Genomic DNA, 26101 nt, shown 5'->3' with positions numbered 1-26101 from the left:
TGAGTGATGATTTCTATATGCTTAAAGATATATTATTGTACAAAAACATAATTCTATGTCAACAGAGTGCTGCCGCTGATTTAGGCCTAGTGATTCTTACTGCCTCTATTTAATGTCAAAGCTCTGCTTCACCGTTAATGTGGGCCTTCTGTCGTGCAATGCAGTGTGCATCCAAAGTGCAGGTAGTTTGAGGCAAAAAAAACTTGCAAAAAAGGATCCTTCAGTGGCAGAAAAAAGATTATCAATCCCTGTTCAATGACCATGATCATTTTTGGAGAAATTCTGAGATTATAATGGGTGTGTATTGCACGGAATGTTCATGTCACAGTGTGTGACATCATCGCCAGAGTGTAGAGGGAGAGCAAAAATTGTCAAAAAATACATTTGAAAACTGCGCTCCAGGCCACAAATTCCACTCTACAGAAATAATTTATACATAGAAATGTAGGAAAATTTGTCAGAGTTATAGTTTGGGCGTACGATGCACAGATGCGCCACCAACACCCACCAACAGCCTCATTGGGTCCCATATTAAAAACGCAGTAAGATTTCGGAAAAAAGGGATATGGAACAATTTTTTTAGATCGCTCTAACAAAGCTATTTTTTAATTATTCTTAAAAAAAATCATATGTAGACGTTCAGGAGGAACTCGGGACGCTCAAAGTGAAGTCGGATCAATGGTAGGTATTATGGTTTTGCCAAAAATGCTTTCTGTTCGAGGCCAGAAATTCCAGTCCACCTCTGGCTGCTGTCACTCTTTCATTAACAGGTGTCAGTTAATTCTGTTGATTGCTTTGATCTGATTGCCTTTGATCTTTGATGTGATTACAGTTACAGATACACACACACACACACACATGCGCATAAGCACGCACACTCCTCACACATGCATACACATGCTTCAAACACACACACACACACACACACACGTAACTTTATGTGATTTTAATTACACACACACACACACACACACACACACACACACACACACACAGACACACATATTTTGAGGTTAAAGGGCATAGTTTGAAATCTCTGAAGAATCTCATCATAGTGTACACACACCGGCAGTAGCCCCCGTGGCCCTTATCAGACATATCAGGCTGACAATAGGATAATGTAAACAACACTGCTAGAGCCGCAATGAATATATAGTAGGTGTGTGAATGATCAACAATCAATATTATTGGCAAATAGAGGGCCCCAAAATCAAATTTAGCTTAGGCCTCTGACCAATTATCCACACTCGGGTTGCGGGGGTCTGGAGCTGATCCCAGCTGACATTGGGTGAGAGGCGAGGTACACCCTGGACAGGTCGCCAGACTGTCACAGAGCTGACACATAGAGACAGACAATCACGCTCTCATTCACACGTACGGGCAAATTAGAGTCACCAATTAAACCTAAGTGCATGTTTTTGGACTGTGGGAGGAAGCCGGAGTACCCGGTGAGAACCCAGGCTGACACAGGGAGAACATGTAAACTCCACACAGAAGAGCCACAGGCAGGAGGTGAACCCTCTTGCTGTGCGGCGAGAGCGCTAACTACACCACTGTGTAGCCCCTGAAATTGGGTTAACATTTGCAATACATTTGGATGGAAAACTGGCTTAAGGCTCGTCCTGTGGACAGTTGTATAATGTTGTCTCTGGCTTTGCAGAAAGCTTTCTGAAATCTGACAGAAAGGCCCTATTACGGTCATCAGTCACTGCATCACAGCCCTACTAAAGATACTGGGACCCAGAGTCCAGCTCAGTGTTCCAGTTCACCCAAAAGGTCATGGGCTTGAGGTCAGACTTCAGTGCAGGCCAGTAAAGACAAGGGGGACTTTTTACATTCATATTTGTTGCTTTTCTTTTTATTCTTTACGCTTTGTATGATTTGGTACCAAAGTATCAGTTCTCAAAACATCCCTAATCTGATGTGAGTGTTGTAATTACGCACTGGGGCGTCAACTATGTTGGGGTATCTGGTTACAGATACCAATTGCCTTCATCAAGGATCACCAAAAATGTTGGGGATTAAGGATGGCTCTTTTATGAATAAATGATGACCTTGCACAGGGCGTCGAATATATTAATAAAAGGGCGTTATCATAAATGCTATCCCTTCCATAAGGATACCAAATATACAGGGGTGAACCTGAGCACACTTGTGTGGATCTCACGGTTCAAAAGTGTGGTTGGATGGCTATAACAATTATTAATAATTATCATAAACAATTATTAATTATAAGAAATGATATGACTTGATTTACTCTAAGTCAGCTCGTAAAATGGGGCACCACTCTGTAAACAGAGAAAATATAGCCAATTCACCTAAATCAGTCTCATAAAGTTATTAAATTATCAATTTGGAACACTGATTATTAATTATGAATATAATTATAATCAAATTACCATATTAATATTTAATAGTGGTTGAAGGAATAGTGAATTCTTGACACAGCAGAGGTCAGCATATCGTTCATAATATACAACATTAAATAGACAGCATTCGTAATCAAAAGGTATTTATTCTAAACAAGTAAAGCAAATAAAAGCACACATCTATAAAATAGAGAATACATTACAAAAGAGAAGGAAACGTGTGTGTGTGTGTGTGTGTGTGTGTGTGTGTGTGTGTGTGTGTGTGTGTGTGTGTGTGTGTGAGGGGGTTTACCACTCCTCAGACAATGAGCTGTGTTCAGCTCCAGTTAATTTAATCAGTGTGTGAGCAGGTCAAAGGTTAGTATAGTTAGTTGCAGTAAGACTGACTGTCTGTATAAAGCAAGATTAACATACAACTTTGATCGTAACACGAATGTCACATAAATATACTTAAAACACACATATAAAACAAATCATTAATCACAGGTCAAATCCTAGTTGCTAAAGTCCTTGCTGATTTCTTATCTAAGCCCAGTTACATTACTCACGAGTCCGGTGAAAAAGGGGGGAAAGGCCTTTTCAGCAGAAGAGTGGAAGAAGAAGAAGAATTTGCCGTCTTGCAAATTAAGTTGCTGGTTGTTGGTTGTCCTTTTTGTTGAATTAGAGCTTTCTCTGACAGATGCAATGAACTTTGTGTTCATTAAATGCAACTTTGGTGTGCAGAGAAGGTCAGAGTTGCAGTTGTTCAGGATCCTTGTGGACAAGGAGATTCTGGTTGTTGGAGCCTCACCTCAGCTGCAGAGGATCTCAGCAGGGAGTGAGGGAGGAGGGGGGCTGGTGGATCCAGGCCTCTGGATCCCCTCCTGGAGATCCTTCCAAGCAGGAACGGTGGAGAGAGAGCCGATGGAGAGAGAGCTGTCTGCTTTATAGCAGGCCAGTGGACCTCCTGTGGGGTCAAAGGTGCCTTGACCAATGACATGACACCTGGAAGGTGTCATAAATGCAGTGCATTCTGGGAACTGAAGTTCTTGAGATCAGACAAAATGGAGGTGACTCACCATTTTGTGAGTGGGCTCAAGAAAATGTCTCATTTAGTCCACAAATGTTAAAGTCCACAAATGAACCCAAAATTCACCTGTGGTAGAATCCCAACATGAGATATACAAATATCTTTAACAAGTCCAATTGTCTACTAAAATTCTGACCTGTATTATGCTAAATTTGTTGTTTAAAAAAAGATTTGGCCTATGAACTCTTCGGGCAGTTTATTAGGGGATATTTGGACCATTACCCTAAACTTGACAACAAAAGTAAACTAGGCAAAGTGAAAAACAAACAAAGAAAAGTTCACCAAAGGTCATACAAACTAATGTTTTGTGTTGGCTTGTATTATCAGTGTTGCCCCCTAGCACAGCCCAACCCAACTCTGTACGAAAAGTATAAAAAGTTCAGCCGAAGCTTTTGTCTTGTTCAGTCGGGAGGCTCGCAGAAGCCACCTGCAAGCATTTATACCTGGGGACTTTCATATGTGAGGCTTTCGTTTAAAGTGAATCCTGATTTAAATTGATATGCTGAATGCTTTATGTTGTTCTGTGATGATATCTACATCCTATTGTGCATGTTTTTAAGAAGCACTTGAACATCACAACCCTTTATGTGAATATATGCTGTTGTGTTCTGGCCATAATCCATTTAGCTTTGTTATTTATACCACTGCTGTGAAACATGCTGTTCTACACTGGTATGCAGATATGAGTGTTGCTAAACAATTTGCTCAGTTGTTGGGAAACATATTTTAGACACATTTCAGTTCAATTCAAACCCATTAGGTTACTTTGTGATGTTTTGTTTCTGTACTTTTCTTTCTTTCTTTATCTCAATGTGTTTGCCTGCTTCACACTTCAATTATTAGCTCATTTAAATACGAGTAGGCTCTGTATTTCACTGCGTGGCAGACATATAACACAAGAAAGAAATGCAAAATTCAACTGAGATTGTATATTTTGTGCTGGCTGCCTATGGTAACATTGGAAAGTTAAAATACTTGTATTTCTGCATAATGCTACTATGGTACATCCTTGCATTTGTGGCCAACACATTTCTCATTATAGTCATATATTTGGACAGAAGGTTGCATGAGCCGATGTATATATTATTATGCAATTTATTTGTGAATGAAATTGGTGGCAGCACATCAATTTACCCTCTTCTGCTCTCACAGATGTTTTCAGATAGCCATGAAGTGGCCCTCCCGTGGTGTTTTCTACAGATGTGTTGCATCTACACATCTGCTTCTGTTGAGTTTTGCACTTTAGCAGCCATGGCCTATGACAGATACATCGCCATCTGTTACCCTTTACACTACAATGCCATTATGAACACAGCAAGAGTCGCAATGGTCATTGTGCTTGTATGGATCTATTCATTTGTTAACTTTTTATTCTCTTTTTCACCCATCATCCGTTTGACTTTTTGTGGAAGCGTCATTGACAAAGTGTTTTGTGACCATCACTTAGTAATTAAACTTGCATGTTCAGTTTCAATACTCAGCAAAGCATCTGACCTGCTTTTTGGTTTTATGACTATCGTTATCCCCTTCAGTCTCATTTCAGTCTCTTACATGAGGATTTTGGTTGTTTGTCTAGATACGTCGCAAGAAAACACACAAAAAGCCGTCACCACTTGCACACCTCAGATCATCTCAGTGTCAAACTTGTTTATCGGCTGCATTTTTCACTTTGTGGATTCAAGGTTTGATGTGGCCTATGCACCGGATAAAGTGCGCATTCTCTTATCTGTATATCTCCTCATTTTACAACCAGTGGTCACCCCCTTTATGTATGGATTCAATCTACCGAAAATAAGACAAACATGTAAAAGATTTCTCTTTGATAGAAAATAAATGTTTGTCTTCATGCTTAATATATTTGAAGAAGTACAAAGCAGTTTTTGTAATATGTAATTTTATATATCTTGTTTTCTTATTTTCATTTTTATTTTGATAATTTCATGGAGTGTATTAGTTATATGCAACCACTCATTTTTTCTTAACTTTTAATGTTGATCAACTTTAAGTCAAACTAAAAAGTGCTGCATCTGCCAAACTAAACAGTTTATTACAGCCAAAACACAAACCAACATGGGTGAAATGCAATACAATTACACTAACTTGAATTTCACTGTAGGAAAATGGAGTGAATAAAAATTAAATGCAAATGTGTCATGATATCTGATGAAACAATCCTTTTTGAAACAGCAAGCTCGTTGGTCAGACAACGAAATATCAGACTTTGGCGACTCCAAGTGTTAGTTTCAAGAATTACACCTTGCCAGGCAACAATAAACAAGTCAGAGTTCTTCATAGCCCAATATCATAAAGCATGACTCAAAGTGTAAAAAAACGAAAAAAAAAGAGTGGCTGTGGCTCAGTTGGTAGAGTGGTCACCCACTAATCGGACGGTCGGTGGTTGGTTCCCTGACCATGGCAGCCTATATATGTCAATATATAACTGTCTCTGCGATGTATTCTGGCTTACTGAAGCCAATTTTCCCAGTGTGAGGTATCCAAAACATATTTTTTCTTTTTATCTTCTTAAACAGATACACATATGAAATCATAGAACAAAAAGCCATTTATGGCAAACTTATGATACTGGGCAAAGTATATAAATGTAGGCTTCTTGACTTCTCAAAAGTTTGGAGGAAAAGGTAAAAATGTTTCCCGCAGGCGGGTGGTGAACCCTCCTGCTGTGAGGCGAGAGTGCTAACCACTACACCACTGTGTGGCCCCTGAAATTGGGTTAACATTTGCAATACATTTGGGTGGAAAACTGGCTTAAGGCTCGTCCTGTGGACAGTTGTATAATGTCGTCTCTGGCTTTGCAGAAAGTTTTCTGAAATCTGACAGAAAGGCCCTATTACGGTCATCAGTCACTGCATCACAGCCCTACTAAAGATACTGGGACCCAGAGTCCAGCTCAGTGTTCCAGTTCACCCAAAAGGTCATGGGCTTGAGGTCAGACTTCAGTGCAGGCCAGTAAAGACAAGGGGGACTTTTTACATTCGTATTTGTTGCTTTTCTTTTTATTCTTTACGCTTTGTATGATTTGGTACCAAAGTATCAGTTCTCAAAACATCCCTAATCTGATGTGAGATATACAAATATCTTTAACAAGTCCAATTGTCTACTAAAATTCTGACCTGTATTATGCTAAATTTGTTGTTTAAAAAAAGATTTGGCCTATGAACTCGCCGGGCAGTTTATTAGGGGATATTTGGACCATTACCCTAAACTTGACAACAAAAGTAAAATAGGCAAAGTGAAAAACAAACAAAGAAAAGTTCACCAAAGGTCATACAAACTAATGTTTTGTGTTGGCTTGTATTATCAGTGTTGCCCTCTAGCACAGCCCAACCCAACTCTGTACGAAAAGTATAAAAAGTTCAGCCAAAGCTTTTGTCTTGTTCAGTCGGGAGGCTCGCAGAAGCCACCTGCAAGCATTTATACCTGGGGACTTCCATATGTGAGGCTTTCGTTTAAAGTGAACCCTGATTTAAGTTGATATACTGAATGCTTTATGTTGTTCTGTGATGATATCTACATCCTTTTGTGCATGTTTTTAAGAAGCACTTGAACATCACAACCCTTTATGTGAATATATGCTGTTGTGTTCTGGCCATAATCCATTTAGCTTTGTTATTTATACCACTGCTGTGAAACAAACTGTTCTACACTGGTATGCAGATATGAGTGTTGCTAAACAATTTGCTCAGTTGTTGGGAAACATTTTTTAGACACATTTCAGTTAAATTCAAACCAATTAGGTTACTTTGTGATGTTTTGTTTCTGTACTTTTCTTTCTTTCTTTATCTCAATGTGTTTGCCTGCTTCACACTTCAATTATTAGCTCATTTAAATACGAGTAGGCTCTGTATTTCACTGCGTGGCAGACATATAACACAAGAAAGAAATGCAGAATTCAACTGAGATTGCATATTTTGTGCTGGCTGCCTATGGTAACATTGGAAAGTTAAAATACTTGTATTTCTGCATAATGCTACTATGGTACATCCTTGCATTTGTGGCCAATGCATTTCTCATTATAGTCATATATTTGGACAGACGATTGCATGAACCGATGTACATATTATTATGCAATTTATTTGTGAATGAAATTGGTGGCAGCACATCAATTTACCCTCTTCTGCTCTCACAGATGTTTTCAGATAGCCATGAAGTGGCCCTCCCGTGGTGTTTTCTACAGATGTGGTACATCTACACATCTGCTTCTGTTGAGTTTTGCACTTTAGCAGCCATGGCCTATGACAGATACATCGCCATCTGTTACCCTTTACACTACAATGCCATTATGAACACAGCAAGAGTCGCAATGGTCATTGTGCTTGTATGGATCTATTCATTTGTTAACTTTTTATTCTCTTTTTCACCTATCGTCCGTTTGACTTTTTGTGGAAGCGTCATTGACAAAGTGTTTTGTGACCATCACTTAGTAATTAAACTTGCATGTTCAGTTTCAGTACTCAGCAAAGCATCTGACCTGCTTTTTGCCTTTATGACTATCGTTATCCCCTTCAGTCTCATTTCAGTCTCTTACATGAGGATTTTGGTTGTTTGTCTAGATACGTCGCAAGAAAACACACAAAAAGCCGTCACCACCTGCACACCTCAGATCATCTCATTGTCAAACATGTTTATCGGCTCCATTTTTCACTTTGTGGATTCAAGGTTTGATGTGGCCTATGCACCGGATAAAGTGCGCATTCTCTTATCTGTATATCTCCTCATTTTACAACCAGTGGTCACCCCCTTTATGTATGGATTCAATCTACCGAAAATAAGACAAACATGTAAAAGATTTCTCTTTGATAGAAAATAAATGTTTGTCTTCATGCTTCATATATTTGAAGAAGTACAAAGCAGTTTTTGTAATATGTAATTTTATATATCTTTTTTTCTTATTTTCATTTTTATTTTGATAATTTCATGGAGTGTATTAGTTATATGCAACCACTAATTTATTCTTAACTTTTAATATGATTAACTTTAAGTCAAACTAAAAAGTGCTGCATCTGCCAAACTAAACAGTTTATTACAGCCAAAACACAAACCAACATGGGTGAATTACACTGTAGGAAAATGGAGTGAATAAAAATTAAATGCAAATGTGCCATGATATTTGATGAAATAACGCTTTTTGAAACAGCAAGCTCATTTGTCAGGCACCGAAATATCTGACTAAACAAGTCAGAGTTCTTCATAGCCCAATATCATAAAGCATGACTCAAAGTGTAAAAAAAACGAAAAAAAAGAGTGGCTGTGGCTCAGTTGGTAGAGTGGTCACCCACTAATCGGACGGTCGGTGGTTGGTTCCCTGACCATGGCAGCCTATTTATGTCAATATATAACTGTCTCTGCAATGTATTCTGGCTTTCTGAAGCCAATTTTCCCAGTGTGAGGTATCCAAAACATATTTTATCTTTGTATCTTCTTAAACAGGTAAACATACGAAATCATAGAACAAAAATTCATTTGTGGCAAACTTATGATACTGGGCAAAGTATATAAATGTAGGCTACTTGACTTCTCAAAAGTTTGGAGGAAAAGGTAAAAGTGTTTGACAAATTGAAGCACATTAAACAATAATACTGAGTTAATGTGACTGAATGTAACCTCAGATTAGGCCAGTTAACATACAGGCTGGGTAGTAAACTCCCATACTTTTAGGAATAGACTGAATTCCCCCCATTGCACAGAGTATTTAAAAAATGTCCCGTCATTCAATACAAGTTTTCACTACCTCAGGAGTAAAACTAATCAGCCATAAGCATGCAGCATGCTTGTACGAAGATCTAATAATGCTGGTGATTGGCTCTCTAACCTAACACGTTATAGCGGTTGGCAGAAAAAACAGTGACAGGGCTCATGGGTGTGTTTTGTATTTTAAGAGACAACATTGTGTGTCACATAGGTGTAACAAAGGCATGTCCAAACTATTCCAGAAAGGGCAATGTGGCTGCAGGTTTTCCTTCCAACCAAGCAGAAGTATAACAGGCACGAGTCATTTATCAACTGATCTCAAAGTTCAAACAGCTGATCAATAGCATCAGGTGTGTTCTTGATTGGTTGGAACAAAAATCTGCAGCAGCATGGCCATTTATGGAATAGTTTGGACATGTCTGGTGTAACCAGATGGGGGAAAAAATAAATGTTTTATTGTTATTTGTTATGTTATAATTTCTTTTTCTTTTTTTGTTAAAAATGATTAAACCATGGATGATGAATTATACATACATAAGGTAAACAGACGGCTGAATGTATTTCCTGTTGTGGCCACCAGAGGTCAGTAGAGTCACCAGTACACTTTTCTACCATGTGCTCATAAACTACAAATGAAGCGTGTGAATGCAGTCACTAAGCAATTTAATGATTATTAGATTATTTCACATTATTTTCTCAGCTTTTACACAAAATCACATAGAAAGATGTAATATTCTTTAACATCCCCTGCACACATGTGTTAAAACAACATAAAAATGGTCTGATTAATTTCTAAAGTTTACCTGAGACACAATGTTTGCTACTTCATTGCAAGTCCAGTCTCACTTTATGTGCATTATGTGCAACCAGGATTCATTTCCAAATTGCAAGTACTTAGGGCATAAATCATACCCTTTAAAATTGGATTATTAATGAGCATAGAGAAACTAGTAATCATTAATTATCCTGCTACCAGTCACAGCTAGATGTGTTTATAGATCTAGGCCACCAGAGGTCAGCATCAGACCAGAGTGTGAGTGTGTGAGACCAGTTACAGTTTTTCTCAATTGCTGAAACACATTTTTCGAATCCTCCTGTCCTTTTCTCAGAATTCTAAACACAAAGCTCTTTTCTCACACAACATTCACAAAACCTCTGATTCTTTTAGAAAAACCATCCCATCGCCTCAAAATAGTTTTACCTGTTCTCAAAACCAAACAATGTTGTCACATCTTGAACTAATTGGTCAAAATAGAAAAACTGCTGAGCAGTCTTTACACACTACACCAAAAAATTGAAAACACAGTGTTCAAGGCATGTAGCTCATGGAGAAATGTTTATTGGTCACATTACAGTATAGCACATGCATTTTGCATCTCAAAAGTAAAAAAATAAAAATAAAATGAAAATAGATTGCAAAACTCAGTGGATTCAGCATTTACTCTGCATTGAAACATAGCTACTGTGAAAAAAATCATCCTGAAATTGACAAATACAAATGCAAGTGTGCAGCCTACAATGCAGTGGAGAAAAACTCCTCTATTGCATTGAGGAATGGAGAGTATGGTGGCAAGTATAGGTTACAGAAACTTGGTTTCATATTGAACCATTGTCTCACTCTGGCAGCATGGTGAAAACTAACATTACCCCAAATGTTGTCTTGACATGATGAGAAAAGTGTGATCAATTTTGAATCGTTGTGTTCACTGGATGACCCTTGTGTTTCATTTGTGTTCATGTTTTGTCACTTGTTGTTACCATTATGTATTTTTATTTTTTGTTTTATTTTTATTTTATTTTAGTTCCAATTACAGTCACAACATTCATCTTGGGTAGAACAAAACAAAGCCTGGCATCACAAATTGAGAAAATAAATAAATATGAGACAAAGTGAATGAAGTGCATAAGTCAGTACAGGTGTAAATTAAACAGACTAATAAAATAATTAAAAAGGAAGGCGGAAAAAAAGAAAAAGGCATGACATATTACCTTTCTCCAAATATTTCTTGCATTATGTTAACAGTATGTATACATTTGTTATTATCAATTAGTTTGATACATTCAAGGTAGTTGTTGGATTCAATTTCAAAAACAGGAAAGAAAGGTCAACCTTTGGAAAATTTGGCTTTATGTGGAATTTCGCCATTAGAATAATCAAATGAATTAAGTGTTGAATTTTCCTATCTTTGCTATAATATAAAAGTATATCTATGGCTTTCAAATTGATTTGTAGGTTGATATGTGAGGTGATGTAAACTTCCATTTTTTTCCAAAAAATCTCGGGAAAATGACATTCAACAAAAAGGTGCCTGATTGTTTCCACTTCAGCATTATAAAATACACAATTAACATCAATATTGACAAATTTTGATGCTGCTGTGTGTCTGCAGCGTCCTGCGTCACAGCTGCACGTTAGCGAAACGGAGGTCACATCACATGATGACCTTTCACCTGCCGCAGGTCATCATGTGACACCCAGTCACCCAGAAAATGTCTGTGTTGTTTTCCTTTTTTTTAAAATCATGGAATGATTTACAAAATAAATTGAGACATTGACATTGGTAGAAATAATCATATTAACCTGTACAAATCTCCAACTTTACCTCTAGATCAGACCTGGGCATTGGGCGGCCCGCGGGCCACATCCGGCCCGTTGGCTGTCCTTGTCCGGCCCGCGTGATGTTACCCAGAAATAAGAAATCAATAATGCTTTTATTTTGAAGGCGGTTTGCGTATATATTTGCCTGCATGCATACCTTATGATGAATATACACCTGCAAAGAAACGTGTTCCACAAAATACAGTGATTTTGTCTAAAACACGTATTGCTTTTTGCATAAAGTTAATAAATTACTGGTTATAACAAACATGCTCTGTATTGTTTTTGTGGTTTGAATGTATGTTTAGTAGCATTCCTGGCTGGATGACGGTCGACTCTTTAACTGTTCACAATAGTTCAAAAGATTAATTTAAAATCGTAGCTACAGGAAAAATAAATAAAATGAAAATAAGACATTCCTTGGTCACCTTGTGAATCCACCGTAAGAGCTACGAGGTGGGAAAACAATAACAAACATTAGCATTAGCACTTGAGCAAACAAGCACTTTCACTAAGACAATAAATATAGCCACTAGTATATATGACAGAAGAAAATAAACTTTAACAAACCTTGTGCCCCTGTCAGCCAGACACTATAGTAAGGGCTTATATTTGTCTCATCAATACCTGTAAACACACTAAGGGTGATCTACCATAGACTGTATATAAATCTACAAATAGTCATTGATTTGCACACGTGTTTTGCTATCCAGAAATACAAATTTCTAATTTGTAACTTGTATTTTGGTTTTTACAAATAAGTGTGTATTTGTAAATATATTGTACATTCAAGTGCATGCTCTAGAAGCCTTTTTGATAATTAAAGCACCTGTTTCACACTGGATGGCTCCTTTTCAAAATAAAAGCATCTCAACATTGTAAACACCAATAGTAACCTTGCTAAAAGCCATTTACAGTTATATTTGATTTACTCCACATTAACAGTCTTATCATACCATGTATTCTTATCAGTAGCAGCTCAAAACCAGATAATTTACTGTATTTTATAAAGCGATTAAATTAATATTGAGCAGAATTTAGTTCAGAGTTTTGGTCCGACCTTCATGGTATTTTTCATGTGGCCCCTTGGGAAGATGAATTGCCCACCCCTGTTCTAGAGACTCAACCAGCCTGACGAAGGATCATTTTTATTGCTTCTCAAATCAGCACTAAACAGTTTTCAGCTGTGCTAACACGATGCTCAGGTGTTTTAATGGTCAATCAGCCTTTCAACACTATAAACGTGGATTAACACAATGTGCCACTGGAACACAGGATAATTTATAATAGATATTTCATAAGAAAATCATCTTTTTCAAGCTTTAATAGCCATTTACCACATTAACAATGTCTACACTGTATGTCTGTTATTTTAATTTAAAAAATTGTGCTTTTCTTTCAAAAAATAAGGACATTTCGAAGTGACCCCAAACTTTTGAGCGGTAGTGTATTTAGCAATAATATATACATTTTACAGAATTGATGAATCCTTTTTAAATGTACGTTTATTTGTTAAAACATTACGTTACAATTGCGACTGAACGTATACAATAAACGTATAAACGTATAAAATAGTGCTGACATTGCAGTGTAATGCATGTAGTGCATGTTGTATTTCAAGTCAAAAGACTCAAGTCCAAGTGAGACCATTTTTCACTGGTCCAAGTCCAAGTCGAGTTGCAAGTCTTTTTTTCATTTAAGTTTAAAGTCATCAAATGTATAACTGAGTGGAGAAGACTATAAGTATAACCAATGACTGTTAATATTAGCTATGTGCAGTCAGCAAATCAAAATATGTTCCGATTTATATTAAAATCGGGGGGGAATTCTAATAGAGATGCTGGTGTAACTTATATAAAGTAACTTGTGTATCAGCTCTCATTACATGTTTCGAGGTGCTGCTAGCTCATTAGATTTGTTCGTCAGTGATTCAGCTTCAGTAAAATCTGTTACACAGCAATAATCCCTGCTGTCACCATTAAGAGACTGCCCTCTTTTCCCCTTTAACAATTTGTGTACTTATATTTGTCTGTCTGTAGAGGATGCTACAGTATCACACACTGATACAGTATGTTCAGAAAAGTAGAAGGGCCTTAGTTCAGATATGTGGCAGCATACAAAACAAAAAACCTACTGTGCTGCTTGTTTGTTTAGTTACTTTGCTATTTATTTATTTGGTTATGACAAGTAACAGGTGCTTGGTATGTAAACAGCCTCATCATTGTCCCTAAACTTATGAACAGTTATCAGGGAGCTATTTTGCTGTTTGATAGTAGAGCTGCAAAGATCAGTCGACTAGTGAATTAGTCGATCGACAGAAAAATAATCTGAAACTACTTTGATAACCAGGACAGATGGCAGAAAATTTTCAGCCTCATTAATATTTGGATTTCCTGCTTTTCTCTATGTTATATCATATTCAAATTAATATCTTTGGGGTTTGGACTGACAAAACAAGACATCATCTTGGACTCTGAGGAGGGATGGACTTTTTCACTATTTTCTGAGATTTTTTAACTAATTATATCAAACTATATAGTTATTTTGAGAATTCTCTCTCGCTTTACTTACAATAGGAAAAAAAGATTGGAATAAACAATTAGTTGACAGAAATAACTGCCAGCTGAATGGATAATGAAAATAATTAGTTGCAGCCCTCTTTAAAAGTTAGACAAAATGTACTGTATTCCTGTTACATTAAATAATTTGTTCTTGTGTAATCAAAGCTGAACAGCTGCCCTCAGTGGTGGGCATTTAATAAGCCAAAAAACAGAGACAGATACTTTGTATATGCACACATACCTCGCAAATAGAGCTGATCCTGAACACAGTGCAAGCAATGAAGTGTACCAAGTTATTATCAGTAACATTTAGGATTGCAGGACTTGTGTTGTTCACTTATTGACCAAATATCTTGCTTAGCAGCACCACAATGTTGCCAGTGTGTCTCTGCTCAGGTCTAGTCATGTGTCCTGTCTGTGAATGAGCAGCATTTTCGCTGGTGTCATAAGATTTAGCTGCTAAGTGAAAGCAATAAGGGCCAAACTTGGTTGAGGTGCTGCATTATCTAACGATAAATACCATGCATGTTGACAAAACAATCTGAACCCAAGGTCCATTTACTCCAAGATTGAGACTGTTTTGTCAACTGCTGTTTCCAAGGTCAAGACTTTACTGTTAGTTCACCTCTGAACACAAACCACAGGGAGCAATGCATTACAAACCTTATTGATTTTATTCAAACTGTACACGTACAACAGGCTTATCTCATTAAAAAAAAAAAAGAACAAGTAAAAAAGACAAAAATGAGTATCCCCATAAATACAATATGCCTTTACAAAACAGAGTTTGTGTTTACTTGGTAGGTTGCATATGTTCCAATAAAAGAAAAAACCCACACACACTCATATTCCTTCGGAAATTCAGTACAAGACAAAAACACACCAGTCTGGTATTATTGACACTGGCAGATCTCAGCTGCCTGGAGGCAATTGCACCAAATACTTTAGCCTCATTGGGTTAAAACACAGACGAGAGATGGCTCATGTGTAGTGGAGTGTTGTCCTGTTTCCTAACTCAATCCTACATACTAATTTTAACCATGGTTTGAGGTATGTAGTGCATTCACATGGGAAATGTGACACTTCTTGTACACAAACTGCTTTGACAGCATACTGAAAATTGAGATGTAGTGTTTATGTTCTTGTATAAGTATGTGTGGATTCAGGGCACAGCTTTAGAGATTAAAATACCAGGTTTACAAGGTCATAATGTTGCAAGTTTACCCTCATTGCTGCTGGGTGTTTCCATTCATCATTTACATGCCGAGAAAATGTGCAGCATGAAAAAGTAACGTAACCTTCTTGCAAACATGCTGTGTTGCAGCTGACGCAGGATAAAAACAAGCTTTTCTGCTCAGGTTTTTCCCACAAGTTCTACTGATTTTACTTTTTAGTTAGAGAAATAAACTCTTGCTAAAGTAGTTCAAATAACCAGTGTTACTGCATGCAACCAGGGATAACTAATAGGACAAAATCACTGGTAATGGTTTTATGTTGACCAATAATTAGGTCACTGTTATTCTAACCTGAATTAAATGTGCAGTATCTGCAGAAAGATAGTCAAGTGCTGAGTACCATTCCCAGGCTGTCAAATACTGACGCTTTTGGTCAAACTGCACCTTTAAAAGTGTTGAATTTCCACAGAAATTCAAAAAATCAACTATGCTTTCAGAAAATAAATGAACAGTACTGAAATATATTTTGGGGTTATTTTAAAAGTAGGGTCATTTAGCTTTTATGTTTCCTTCTATTGTGTTAAAATGTTTCCAGCTATTAAAAAAAGAATACATATATTGTTATGAGCTGGTCACAATGTGGGTGTTCAATATCATCATGCTGTTTTGTCACCAGTGATTTGGCCCCAGATAAAACACTCCACCTCTGCTGAACACAGCACAGTCTGTCTCCAATGCTTTCTCTCTCTCTCTTTCCAAATACAAAAATATTCCCACACGGTTTTGACCTTTGACCTCATACCGGGTGTTTCTGCAACTTAGAATAAGTCCAGTTTTCAGTCACAGAGCAAATTAATGTTTTGAAGGCTTCTGTCAGGAAGACTAGACACTAAAATAATGATTCTTTTAAAAACTCTAAAATGTTCAGTCTGCTTGTGAAAACAACGTAACACTTCAAGTGAAATTATAAGTGATTAAGGCAGATTCAGTTACACTGGGTAGAATACAGGCGTGAATGTGTACAGTCATCTTTATCCAGGATAAAATAACATCAAAAATCCTGAGCAACCATTTCCACTCGGTATGGATTAAATCCTTGAAATGGTGCTTTGGATGTCTTAAAAGCTTAAAAAGTCTTTTTGATGGGGGGATCCAACAGTTGAGAGACCACACACCGAGACAAACAATGAGCTGTTGTGTCTTCATTGCAGAGAGTGGAGGACTGTGTGTGAGTGTGTGTGTGAGTGTGTGTGTGTGTGTGTGTGGTCTCTTTTGCTGTTTAATCCAGGTCATCCTGTGGTGAAAATCAGTCATTTTAACACTTTTAACCTCTAGGATAGCTGTGCAAACAGATACATAACTTCATTCACCTTCGGAGTGAACATTCAATACAGGAGCAAATACTCAGTCAGAAAATTTTAAAAATACAGTATAAAAATGAAATAAAGTTTGATTTCTGGGCAGCCACTTGGCACATGATGGCGTGGAGTCGTGAGCTGATGGACCTTTTTCTCAGATTACAACAGGTGAGATTGTACTCTGCAATATCTGACACACATGGAAGCATTTCAGTCTTTAGCTAAAAGCAGAGTTAAAGTGTATAATCCAGGCATCCCTAATTAATGAATTCACAGTCAGAGGGTGTGGCGGCGGCAGGGATCAAACCTTTGACCTTTATGCTGCAGTGCGGACAGAAGGCCACACTGCTTGACCCTTCAGTCTTTTCTGTTACGCTGTTTTCCACTGAGCAATAGGAAGTACATTCAAATTGAAAAGGCTATTAAGGATAAAATCAATAATATATAAGGGAGTTTCTTATTAAAGGTAATCTCACCAGTCTGGCTTTACAGTCCAGGTACCAGTATGGCCATTTACACCAGTTTATAATCCACAGATGCAAAAGCCAGGAGTGTCTGATGAAGACAAAAAAATAAGAAATATATTGAAAAATCATCCAACTTCTATCGAATAAAGATTAAAGTTTGGTTGTGTGTCCAAAAGCCTGAATTGCTGCCACAACCTGAAAACACATTTTTAAAAAAGTATGTCCAAAGTAGTATTAAAAATGAAAGCTATTTGACCTCATTTACATGGTTGTTATATCCAAAACCCCGTGGCTTTGGGACGTGTCTTCCTCAGAACTTTACACCGTTGTCTCTCCGTGGTTGCCGTTGCTGAGGCGTTTGTAGAACCTCCGCCATGACTGCAGAGTCTTCCCGGACCAGACCCAGAAACCCGAAGTGATCCCGACTATCATGGTCATCAGGTATTTGATCATGAACACGGTGAAGTCTGGAGTCATGGGGGCGAAGTTGTGGACCGGGCAGGGTACGGCGAACCGCTTGCAGGTCTGCATGTGCCAGGTCCGCTGCCAGTGCTCCCTGAAGGCCTGCTCGTAGAAGTAGCAGGCGATCACGATGGTGGCCGGAACCGTGTAGAGCACACTGAACACACCGATGCGCACCATCAGCTTCTCCAGCTTCTCCGTCTTGGTGCCGTCGTGCTTCATGATGGTGCGGATCCGAAAGAGGGACACAAACCCGGCCAGGAGGAAGGACGTGCCGATGAACAGGTAGACAAAAAGAGGAGCCAGGACGAAGCCGCGGAGCGCGTCCACGTTGAAGATCCCAACGAAACACACCCCCGTCAGCACGTCTCCGTCCACCTGGCCCATGGCGAGGATGGTGATGGTTTTGATGGCCGGGACAGCCCATGCGGCCAGGTGGAAGTACTGGGAGTTGGCTTCGATCGCCTCATGGCCCCATTTCATCCCGGCAGAGAGAAACCAAGTCAGGGACAAAATCACCCACCAGATGGAGCTGGCCATACCAAAAAAGTACAACACCATGAAGAGGATGGTGCAGCCCTCCTTTTTAGTCCCCTGAGCCACTGTCCTGTAGCCGTCATCCTTGAATTTATCCACACAAACAACTTTGTCCTCCAGGAAAAACCCAGCAGCGTAGGCCACCGCCACCATGAAGTAACAGCCGGATAAGAAGATGATGGGCCTCTCGGGGTATCGGAACCGCCTCATGTCCACTAAATATGTGAGCACAGTGAATAAGGTGCTCACACAGCACAGTATGGACCAGATCCCGACCCACAGCCGACCGAATTTCACCTCATCCTCCCGGAAATACATGATGCCTGTTGGTTTGGTGGGCTCACATGGTGCCCCGCAGTCGTTGACCCCCATAAATCGATAGCCCAGGTAGCTCGGCACCTCCAGCTGCAGAGGGCAGGAGAACTGGTGGTACTGGTTGTGCGTGGGGTTGCGTTGGTTGGGTCGGCCTATGTTCGGGGGAAGGGTCACAGGTTCGGGTGCATAGGGGGACGACGATGAGGCCGGGCTGCTGGGTTCGGATGTGTTCTGGCCCACGCAGATCTCCCCAGCTCCGTGGACCGGGAAGGCCTCGCAGCGGAGCCGCTCCGGCCACTGGAAGCCGAATTTATTCATGAGGGCTTCACATCCCTGCCGTGCACGCTCACACAGGGACCGACATGGGGGGATGGCCTGCTCCAGCACTGTGCACACTGGAGCATACATGGAGCACAAGAAGAACTTTAGATCCGCGGAGCACTGGACCTTCACCAGCGGGTAGAACTGGTGCACCTCTAGTCCGGCGTCCTCCTGGTTGGTGTGGCCCAGGAGGTTCGGCATGATGGTCTGGTTGTAGGCGATGTCGGTGCAAAGCGGGATGGAGATGGGCTGGCAAAACCCGTGTTCTGGGATAGATATTCCACTCTCACTGTTGTAATTCTGAGCAGAAGTGGATGAGAAGGACAGCCCGCACAGCAGCCACATGATCCGCAGCAGCACGGAGCCAGTGGTGGACCTGGCCGCCGCCATAGTTGAGGAGGAGGGGGAGGGAAGGAAAAACTTTGATCCAAGTAGGGCGATCTGAAAACCGTGGAAAAGCACGGAAAATCTACATCAATTGTCTCAACACTTAGCTTGTAGTCCGAGTAATTCGAGTTGAAATCGTCGTAGTCGTCTTTTTCTCGTGTTTTATGAAGATAAATCCAAGTGAAACGTTCGTCGTGTCATGACTTCTTGATGGTCTTTGTAAGTGACTCCAAGCAGCCCACTCTCACTCCGACCCGGTGAAAATTACACTCAAAGTCCCATTTTCTTGAAGTAGCGCAAACCCAACTTATTCCAGCGCGTCTAAGGCGTTAGCGTTGCTACTTTGTCGCAAAAGAAGACGCGTTTAAAACTTAAAAAGGCTTATATTTCCATCGTTTTTCGACTTGACTTCACACAGAGCGTCGGTTCACATGCTGAGCGGTTGGAAGTCCAGAGGCTCTCCTCGCTCCGTGCAGATTCCACCGGTTTCCAGGCACCCCCCCATTCACAAGACCCTCCGACAGAACGCGGGGCGCCTTGAAACCGATGCCGCGTCTCAGCCAATCAGATCGTTTGTTTTCCTACAGGACTCGTTCTTGATTGGCCTTTAGTCCCTATAGAAGGAAAATGTGTTGCAGTAATTACATTACACAAGAGATTTTACAAAAATATTTTTTTTCTAGTTTCAAAATAATTCTAGTTGTTTTTATTAATTCATGGATAATGCATAAAATACTATTTTATGAAAAAGGTGAAAAAAGCATGTTAACCCCCAAAACAGCAGTATGACATCACCCTAACACATTTGTCAACTGTCAAACTATTCTTATATTTTTTATATATCTCTTCCTTACATTTACTGAATGTTTTTTGCTCACGCACTTGCGGAAAACAATCTGCTAAGCAGAAATGTGTTTTTTCTGTTTTGTTTAAATAAAGATAAAAGTATCATGTAAATGGATTTAAACAAAGCGAAACTCTGCCGTTGGATATACTCAGAGGAATGCACTGTGATATTTTGTAAAGATAACAGCACAAAACCTTAAGCCTTAAGTCCTTGTAAGTTGACGCCCACATTTCATTTTTTTGTCAGTAGTAATAGTTCATTTTAAAGATGTTAAATTAAATGGCAATTAAGTCTGATTATCAGGCACAGAAACACAGTAAAGTCAGATTAGCATGATACATTCAGTTTCTAATGCCTGCATTAAATCTGTAGCAGTAGGGTAAAGCTTATTATTCCATAACATCTTTTCTATTTTCCATGCTTCATCTTCTACATAAGCAGTCACACCCTGTAGCACATGAGGTGTTCTGTTCACAGCAGAAAGTTTACATCTGTTTAAGTTTTAAGCCTTTTCCCATCTACACTGTTTCAGTTTGCAGCTGTGAAGTGGAGCTCTCTCCGTCTCCTCACAGAATCTCTACACACACAGTCACTCACTGTGTGCAGGACATGTAAACACATTGCAGCGCAGTAAGCAAACCCTGAAAAAAAAAACTAAATGGATTCCAGCGTCTTAACCACTCGACCACAGCAAGCACCACAAGTACCTGTTGCTGTTTACTGCTTAAAGGGTTTTGTTGCAAACAATCAGATGCAGCTCCTGAACTGTTGTGTATCATTGTGGGAATTAACAGCAACAAGAGTCCGGGCAGCAGTAAATTGGATTGACAGCGTGATCGATCTGCCCACAGGCGACTAAAAAAGTGTGGGAGGTAGGAGGTTCCTGGTGGCCTCGCTGCATTTGGTGTTTTCTACCCTGAGAGGGATAAAAGAGGGTGGGGGTAGGCAATGGTGGGGGAGGGGACAGGAAGAAGAAAGAAGGTCGAAGAGGGCAGGGGGAGAAAGAGAAGTAGAGAGAGCAGGAAGAGAAGCTGAACCAAAAGGAAAAGTCAGTAAGAGATCCCTGCTGTAAACTGGCCTATAAAAAATAAGGCAAGTTAGATTCAAATAGGCCAGTAGGCCGAGCTAGATTTCTGACCCACCACACAGTGATATTCATCTAGAAACTGTTCACTCCTAAAGAATCTTTGTGCTGCCTGTAACACGGTTAACAATCATACAACTAAAAAGACTGGAAAAGTGGGTTGGACTTTCTAAGGTGGCCCTCTGGGACAGGGACTACTTTGTCTCATTCAGCAACTGCAGATTCTCTTTTCAAGTACATAGAACAGATCAGGGACTAAAGTTGCGAGTCAGGCAGCTAAACAATGAGCTAAACGTTGCTTTAAAATCTCTGCAAAGCTGAGAGAAGCTGCAGATTTCAGGTGATAATTCTCTGGAGGTTCATCACTGTGGGTGACTCCTTTCATAACCATTGTTTCTACATTGTGATTTGATACAGTTATTATAAAAATATGGATCATAGCCACTTTAACTTCCTTTAACTGATTGACTAGTTTAAAAACTTTATGTTCTCCACTGTCTTTGGCTGAATTTTCACCATTATCTACCATGCATTTACACAAATTCCCTTCTTTTATTTCTCTTCCTTTTAACCTGCCAGTTTATCAACATTTTTTATATTCTTTAACTTTAATTTTAGAGGATTTTTTTTACACTACCTGGAAGTGAATTGAATAAAAATAACAACCATGGACAGTTAGAAAATTCAGACATACAGGTATTTTTTCCCAAAATCTTTTTCTTTTTTTAATTAGATAAAATCAGTCTTACCCTGTCTACCTAACCTTTTTTCTAATATGCACTCTGACCTTTATCTCATCCCAACCAGCAATACATTGATTAACAAAAAGCAGATTGTATTGATGAGAAAAGGAGAAACAGGCCAGTCCGCTGGAAACATATTCCATGTGGTGTCTGGTTGTGAACAGCTTGTTCACGTTCCAGACTGTAATCCGGAGCCATGCGGCTGTCATGGGGGTCAAATCTGTGACCTCTGTGTTAAAGCATACTAAGAAAAGGCATTTTGACTACATTAATATATGAGCTGCATGACAAACACGCAGAGACCATAGCTTGGTGCTTGACATTGCTCAATTATCGGTTTTGAGGGATAAGTCAAATTTGCTGGTCACTGCTTCTGATTAGAGGATTAGTTTCACTGGCTGGGTTAAGCCTCAACATAAAGAGGTGATGGGCAGCTGCAATAATTAAAGACTCCAGCTATTAAAGGTATTGATTAGGAATGCTGTCAGTACACTGATTTCCCGTGAGTGTATTGGATGAATCACCATCTGTATGTCACATGAGAACCAGTGATGTTAGACACCACGAGTAAATCGAAGCAAGGGTGAATACATTGATGCATGGGCGGGTGGATAGTTTTAGGGTGGTGAAAGTGTTGTGATGAATGATTAGCCCAGTGACCCAATTATGAACTGTAAAATTTCAACATTTTGTTCAACACATTCTAAGTTCAACCGTTTGCACCATCTTCTGTATTTTTTGTATTTTGGCCATGATTTAAAGCAAATAATTGCATGTTTTTGTACATGTCATGCTTTTCCTTGGTTGTTCTTTATGTGTAGGTACAGTCAAGTCAATATATCTATCACACAATATGGAAAATGTGTGAAGAATTGCATGTACATATATTTACAAATATATATTATATATAATTCATATCATATTTATATAATTCTTGTGAATGCAATATCAAAAGTCAAGGTCAATGTAACCTTACAAAATTAGTTTTGGCTATAATCAATCATGTATGAAAATTATGACAATATTTCACAAACATGTTTAATATGATAAAATGATCAAGTGATGACATTTTATATTGAAAAGGTCAATTTCACCAGACATCATAATGTTCTGCAAAAAACCTTTTCTGGACATTTTTTTAAACTATATATGTTTATGTATTTGTTTAATTGTTATTCATATTTAATTCATAGTTGTCTTCTTAAAGTTTATATATTGATTAGAACTATTTATTGTTTATGCTTCTTGAAAATCTCCTTAATCTCCTTAATCTCCATAAAAATAGGACTTTCAGGATTTTAGTGGAAGATAGCAGGCTATGAAATGGTGACCACTAATTTGGAGGATATTTGATGATAATGTCATAGATTATATTATTTAAAAATATATTTTTTTCCCAGTATATCTACACAGGCATAGACACGTAAACATGAATACACTTTGTTCAAATTTGCAGTTTATAATGGAAATATGATGGTGTTTTAAATGGTTTTGAAATGACTTTGATCTCTGTCCTGCTGCCGCCCTCACTCACACATTCACACACTTGTTGCTTCTCCCTGTGGTGTAAAACACAGCAGTTAGTAGCCACACCAGGTCAAATGGACGCACTTCATCGTGTTTTACTGTAGCCGTTTGTTTGTGTGGGTGAGTGCGTATTTATGTGGACAGGGTCTGCAGTGGTCAAGCAGATGTGGGCAGTCCAGCAGGTTTCCAGACACTCAGTCACTGTTTGTACTGCGGTCTGCTGCAGCTGGACATCTGCTGGAGAGAAAAAAAACGGTTACACAAACAACAACTAGATTTACAGTCGACCAAGGTGAAATAAACAAAACAGAGAAGATTTTGATGGTTTGGACTGTGCTTGCTCAGTTCAAGGATAGCCAGAAGCATGACCGCCATGCAAAGTATGTGAGCTACCGTGCGAAACCCAATACTGAACAACTATTTAGATGTGGACTCGAGGTGGAAAAACACAAGCCTTTTTGTTTGGTCTGAGGAGGATTTCAAATTTGAGGACGGCTTACAGGACATGTTGGCTGACCAAGTTGGTCTAACCAGCATTAAGTGTTTTTAAGGAGTGAGCTAAAAAAAAACTGTAATGCACCATTTCAGTTTATTTTCATGATTTAGTCTGTATGTGTGATTGTGATTATGTGCCGTGTGATTTTCATGTAAGTTATAGGATTTTAAAGTTTTGGCTTTTTGTAGTTGCATTTGAAACTAAATTCTGAATCTGATTTATAGTATGTTGTGGTTTCTTGTAAACCAAAGTGGCCTGGGCGTATTTGCACGACAACAATAGAATTTCTCATTTATCTTTTCATCCATTGATCTATATAAAAAGTCTGCAAGGGTGGTGCAGACTTCACTGGAAAGTCAACAAACATTTTCAGGAGTTCTTTGCTCCTATTGCCCTTTATGTTTCTATAAAACCACTGAACCTTATACAGTTACTACGTACTGTTTTATAAGAATTATCTGCTACACACTGTCTGAGGTTGGACATTTTAAATTCCCCTTTGCCTTTTTCAGCTTAAAGTCTGGTTATGGGAGATTAAATGAATATGATTTTATATATTTTATATTAACCATGGTTCACATTAGAGCTGCAACAATTTGTCAATTCTTCATTTAGGCGATCAACAGAAAAATAATGGCCAACTATTTTGATAATCATTCAATTGTTATAGTAATTTTTCAAGCAAAAATTGGCAGAACATGCAGTTTTAAATACGTTAATTCCCTGCTTTTCTCTGTTCTTTATCATAATAACTTTGTTTTGCAGCCAGCAAAGTCGACCCCTGCTGGCCAGTTAAAAGAATGTAGCTTTAAGGCACTTCCGCATTGGCTTGATTTTTCAGACCCAGAAGCTAATTGTTTTTCTTATATTATCCTATATTGTGATTGTTTTTGTAATTGTTTTTGGAACTTGGAGCAATCTGGAACCAGAATTTCCTTCGGGATTAATAAAGTTCTATTCTATCTTATCTTAATCCACTTTTATACAGTCTATGGTGCTGCACAAAACAGTAGGCTGGCAAAAAGAGCAACTAGCTGATGAAGATAGTGGATAATTTGCATTGTAGCAGATAAAGAACAACATGTTCCCCATATGAAATGATAGAAAGCAAATTTACCTAAAAGAAGAGAGAATGAATTGTGTGTGCATTCCTCCATAGGACCTCAAATTAATGCTAAAATTGGTCCAAATATGTTGAATGTGTTAACAGGCAACTCCTTGCTAACAAGTTTGTCATATCAACTTAAAAGGTGATGATATGTCAGTTGTGTTCACAGCCAAAATCTATAACACGTTTCATCCAAAAATAAATACAATCAGTCTCCAACCAAAACCCAAGGGTAATGGAAAGAGGATTACTATCAAGGTGAGACGAGCACCCACAGAGCAGGTAGTCATGGCAACAACAATGGAGGAAAGCAGAAATAGACCAGACAACTGACGCTAATGTGCTAAAACATAGTGGAGAAAGGCGTGTGATTGGCTGAACAGGACTTTGTTATGTCAGTTACTTCAGACTTCAGGATGAGTGACTGGTGTTGAATACTGTAGCTTTAAAGCCAACTGTGAAAAGCTGCAACACACAAAGACACAAATTCTACTCTATTCTATTTACTTCTTTATTGAGCTGTCTCCTGCCTGCTTTCCTTGTATGTGTGTGTGTACTTGTCTGAGTTATGGGATGGTATATATATAGCATTATAGAAGTATGTGTGGGACACTCGCCTGAGTGGGGGGAGGGGAGATCGACCTTAAGAAGTCAGCAGAGAGAGAGAGAGAGAGAGGAATGCAGGCAGCTGGTTTGTGTCTGTCAGTGCAGCACAGAGAGCCTACAGTACTGGACTACTCATACATACACACACACAGTGATGAAAGAAGGATTTATTTGGACCAACAGAGAGTGTGTTCGGTCCAGTGGCAGGCAGCAGGAAGCTCACTGGCTGACATCTCAACTACTTCGACAAAAACTCCATACGAGAGTGTGTGGCCGGAAAAACCCATGCAGTAAATTACACACATAATGTTGGATGCAATGAAAAATAGGTTCATATTAAATACTTCCAAAGTTACTATGG

General features: G+C 38.9%; 3 protein-coding genes across 3 annotated transcripts; 2 read left to right on the top strand and 1 right to left on the bottom strand.

Annotated features, from left to right (window-relative positions):
* The first annotated feature begins 4344 nt into the window (after positions 1–4344).
* On the top strand, positions 4345–5271 carry LOC131979546 (olfactory receptor 4D1-like). The gene has a single exon (XM_059343565.1). It carries the CDS (start codon positions 4345–4347, stop codon positions 5269–5271), a length of 927 nt encoding a protein of 308 aa, XP_059199548.1.
* A 2068-nt stretch (positions 5272–7339) lies between these two features.
* On the top strand, positions 7340–8266 carry LOC131979403 (olfactory receptor 1E16-like). The gene has a single exon (XM_059343372.1). The coding sequence runs from the start codon at positions 7340–7342 to the stop codon at positions 8264–8266; it is 927 nt and encodes a 308-aa protein (XP_059199355.1).
* A 6696-nt stretch (positions 8267–14962) lies between these two features.
* Positions 14963–19803, bottom strand: LOC131979038 (frizzled-7-like). Its single transcript, XM_059342922.1, has one exon. The coding sequence runs from the start codon at positions 19330–19332 to the stop codon at positions 17626–17628; it is 1707 nt and encodes a 568-aa protein (XP_059198905.1). The 5' UTR covers positions 19333–19803; the 3' UTR covers positions 14963–17625.
* Positions 19804–26101: the final 6298 nt, after the last annotated feature.

This window comes from Centropristis striata, chromosome 10 (genome assembly GCF_030273125.1).
Source record: "Centropristis striata isolate RG_2023a ecotype Rhode Island chromosome 10, C.striata_1.0, whole genome shotgun sequence".
Taxonomy (NCBI): Eukaryota; Metazoa; Chordata; class Actinopteri; order Perciformes; family Serranidae; genus Centropristis; species Centropristis striata.
The sequence above is the reverse complement of the archived record's forward strand: the minus strand, read 5'-3'. Positions and strand labels throughout refer to the sequence as shown.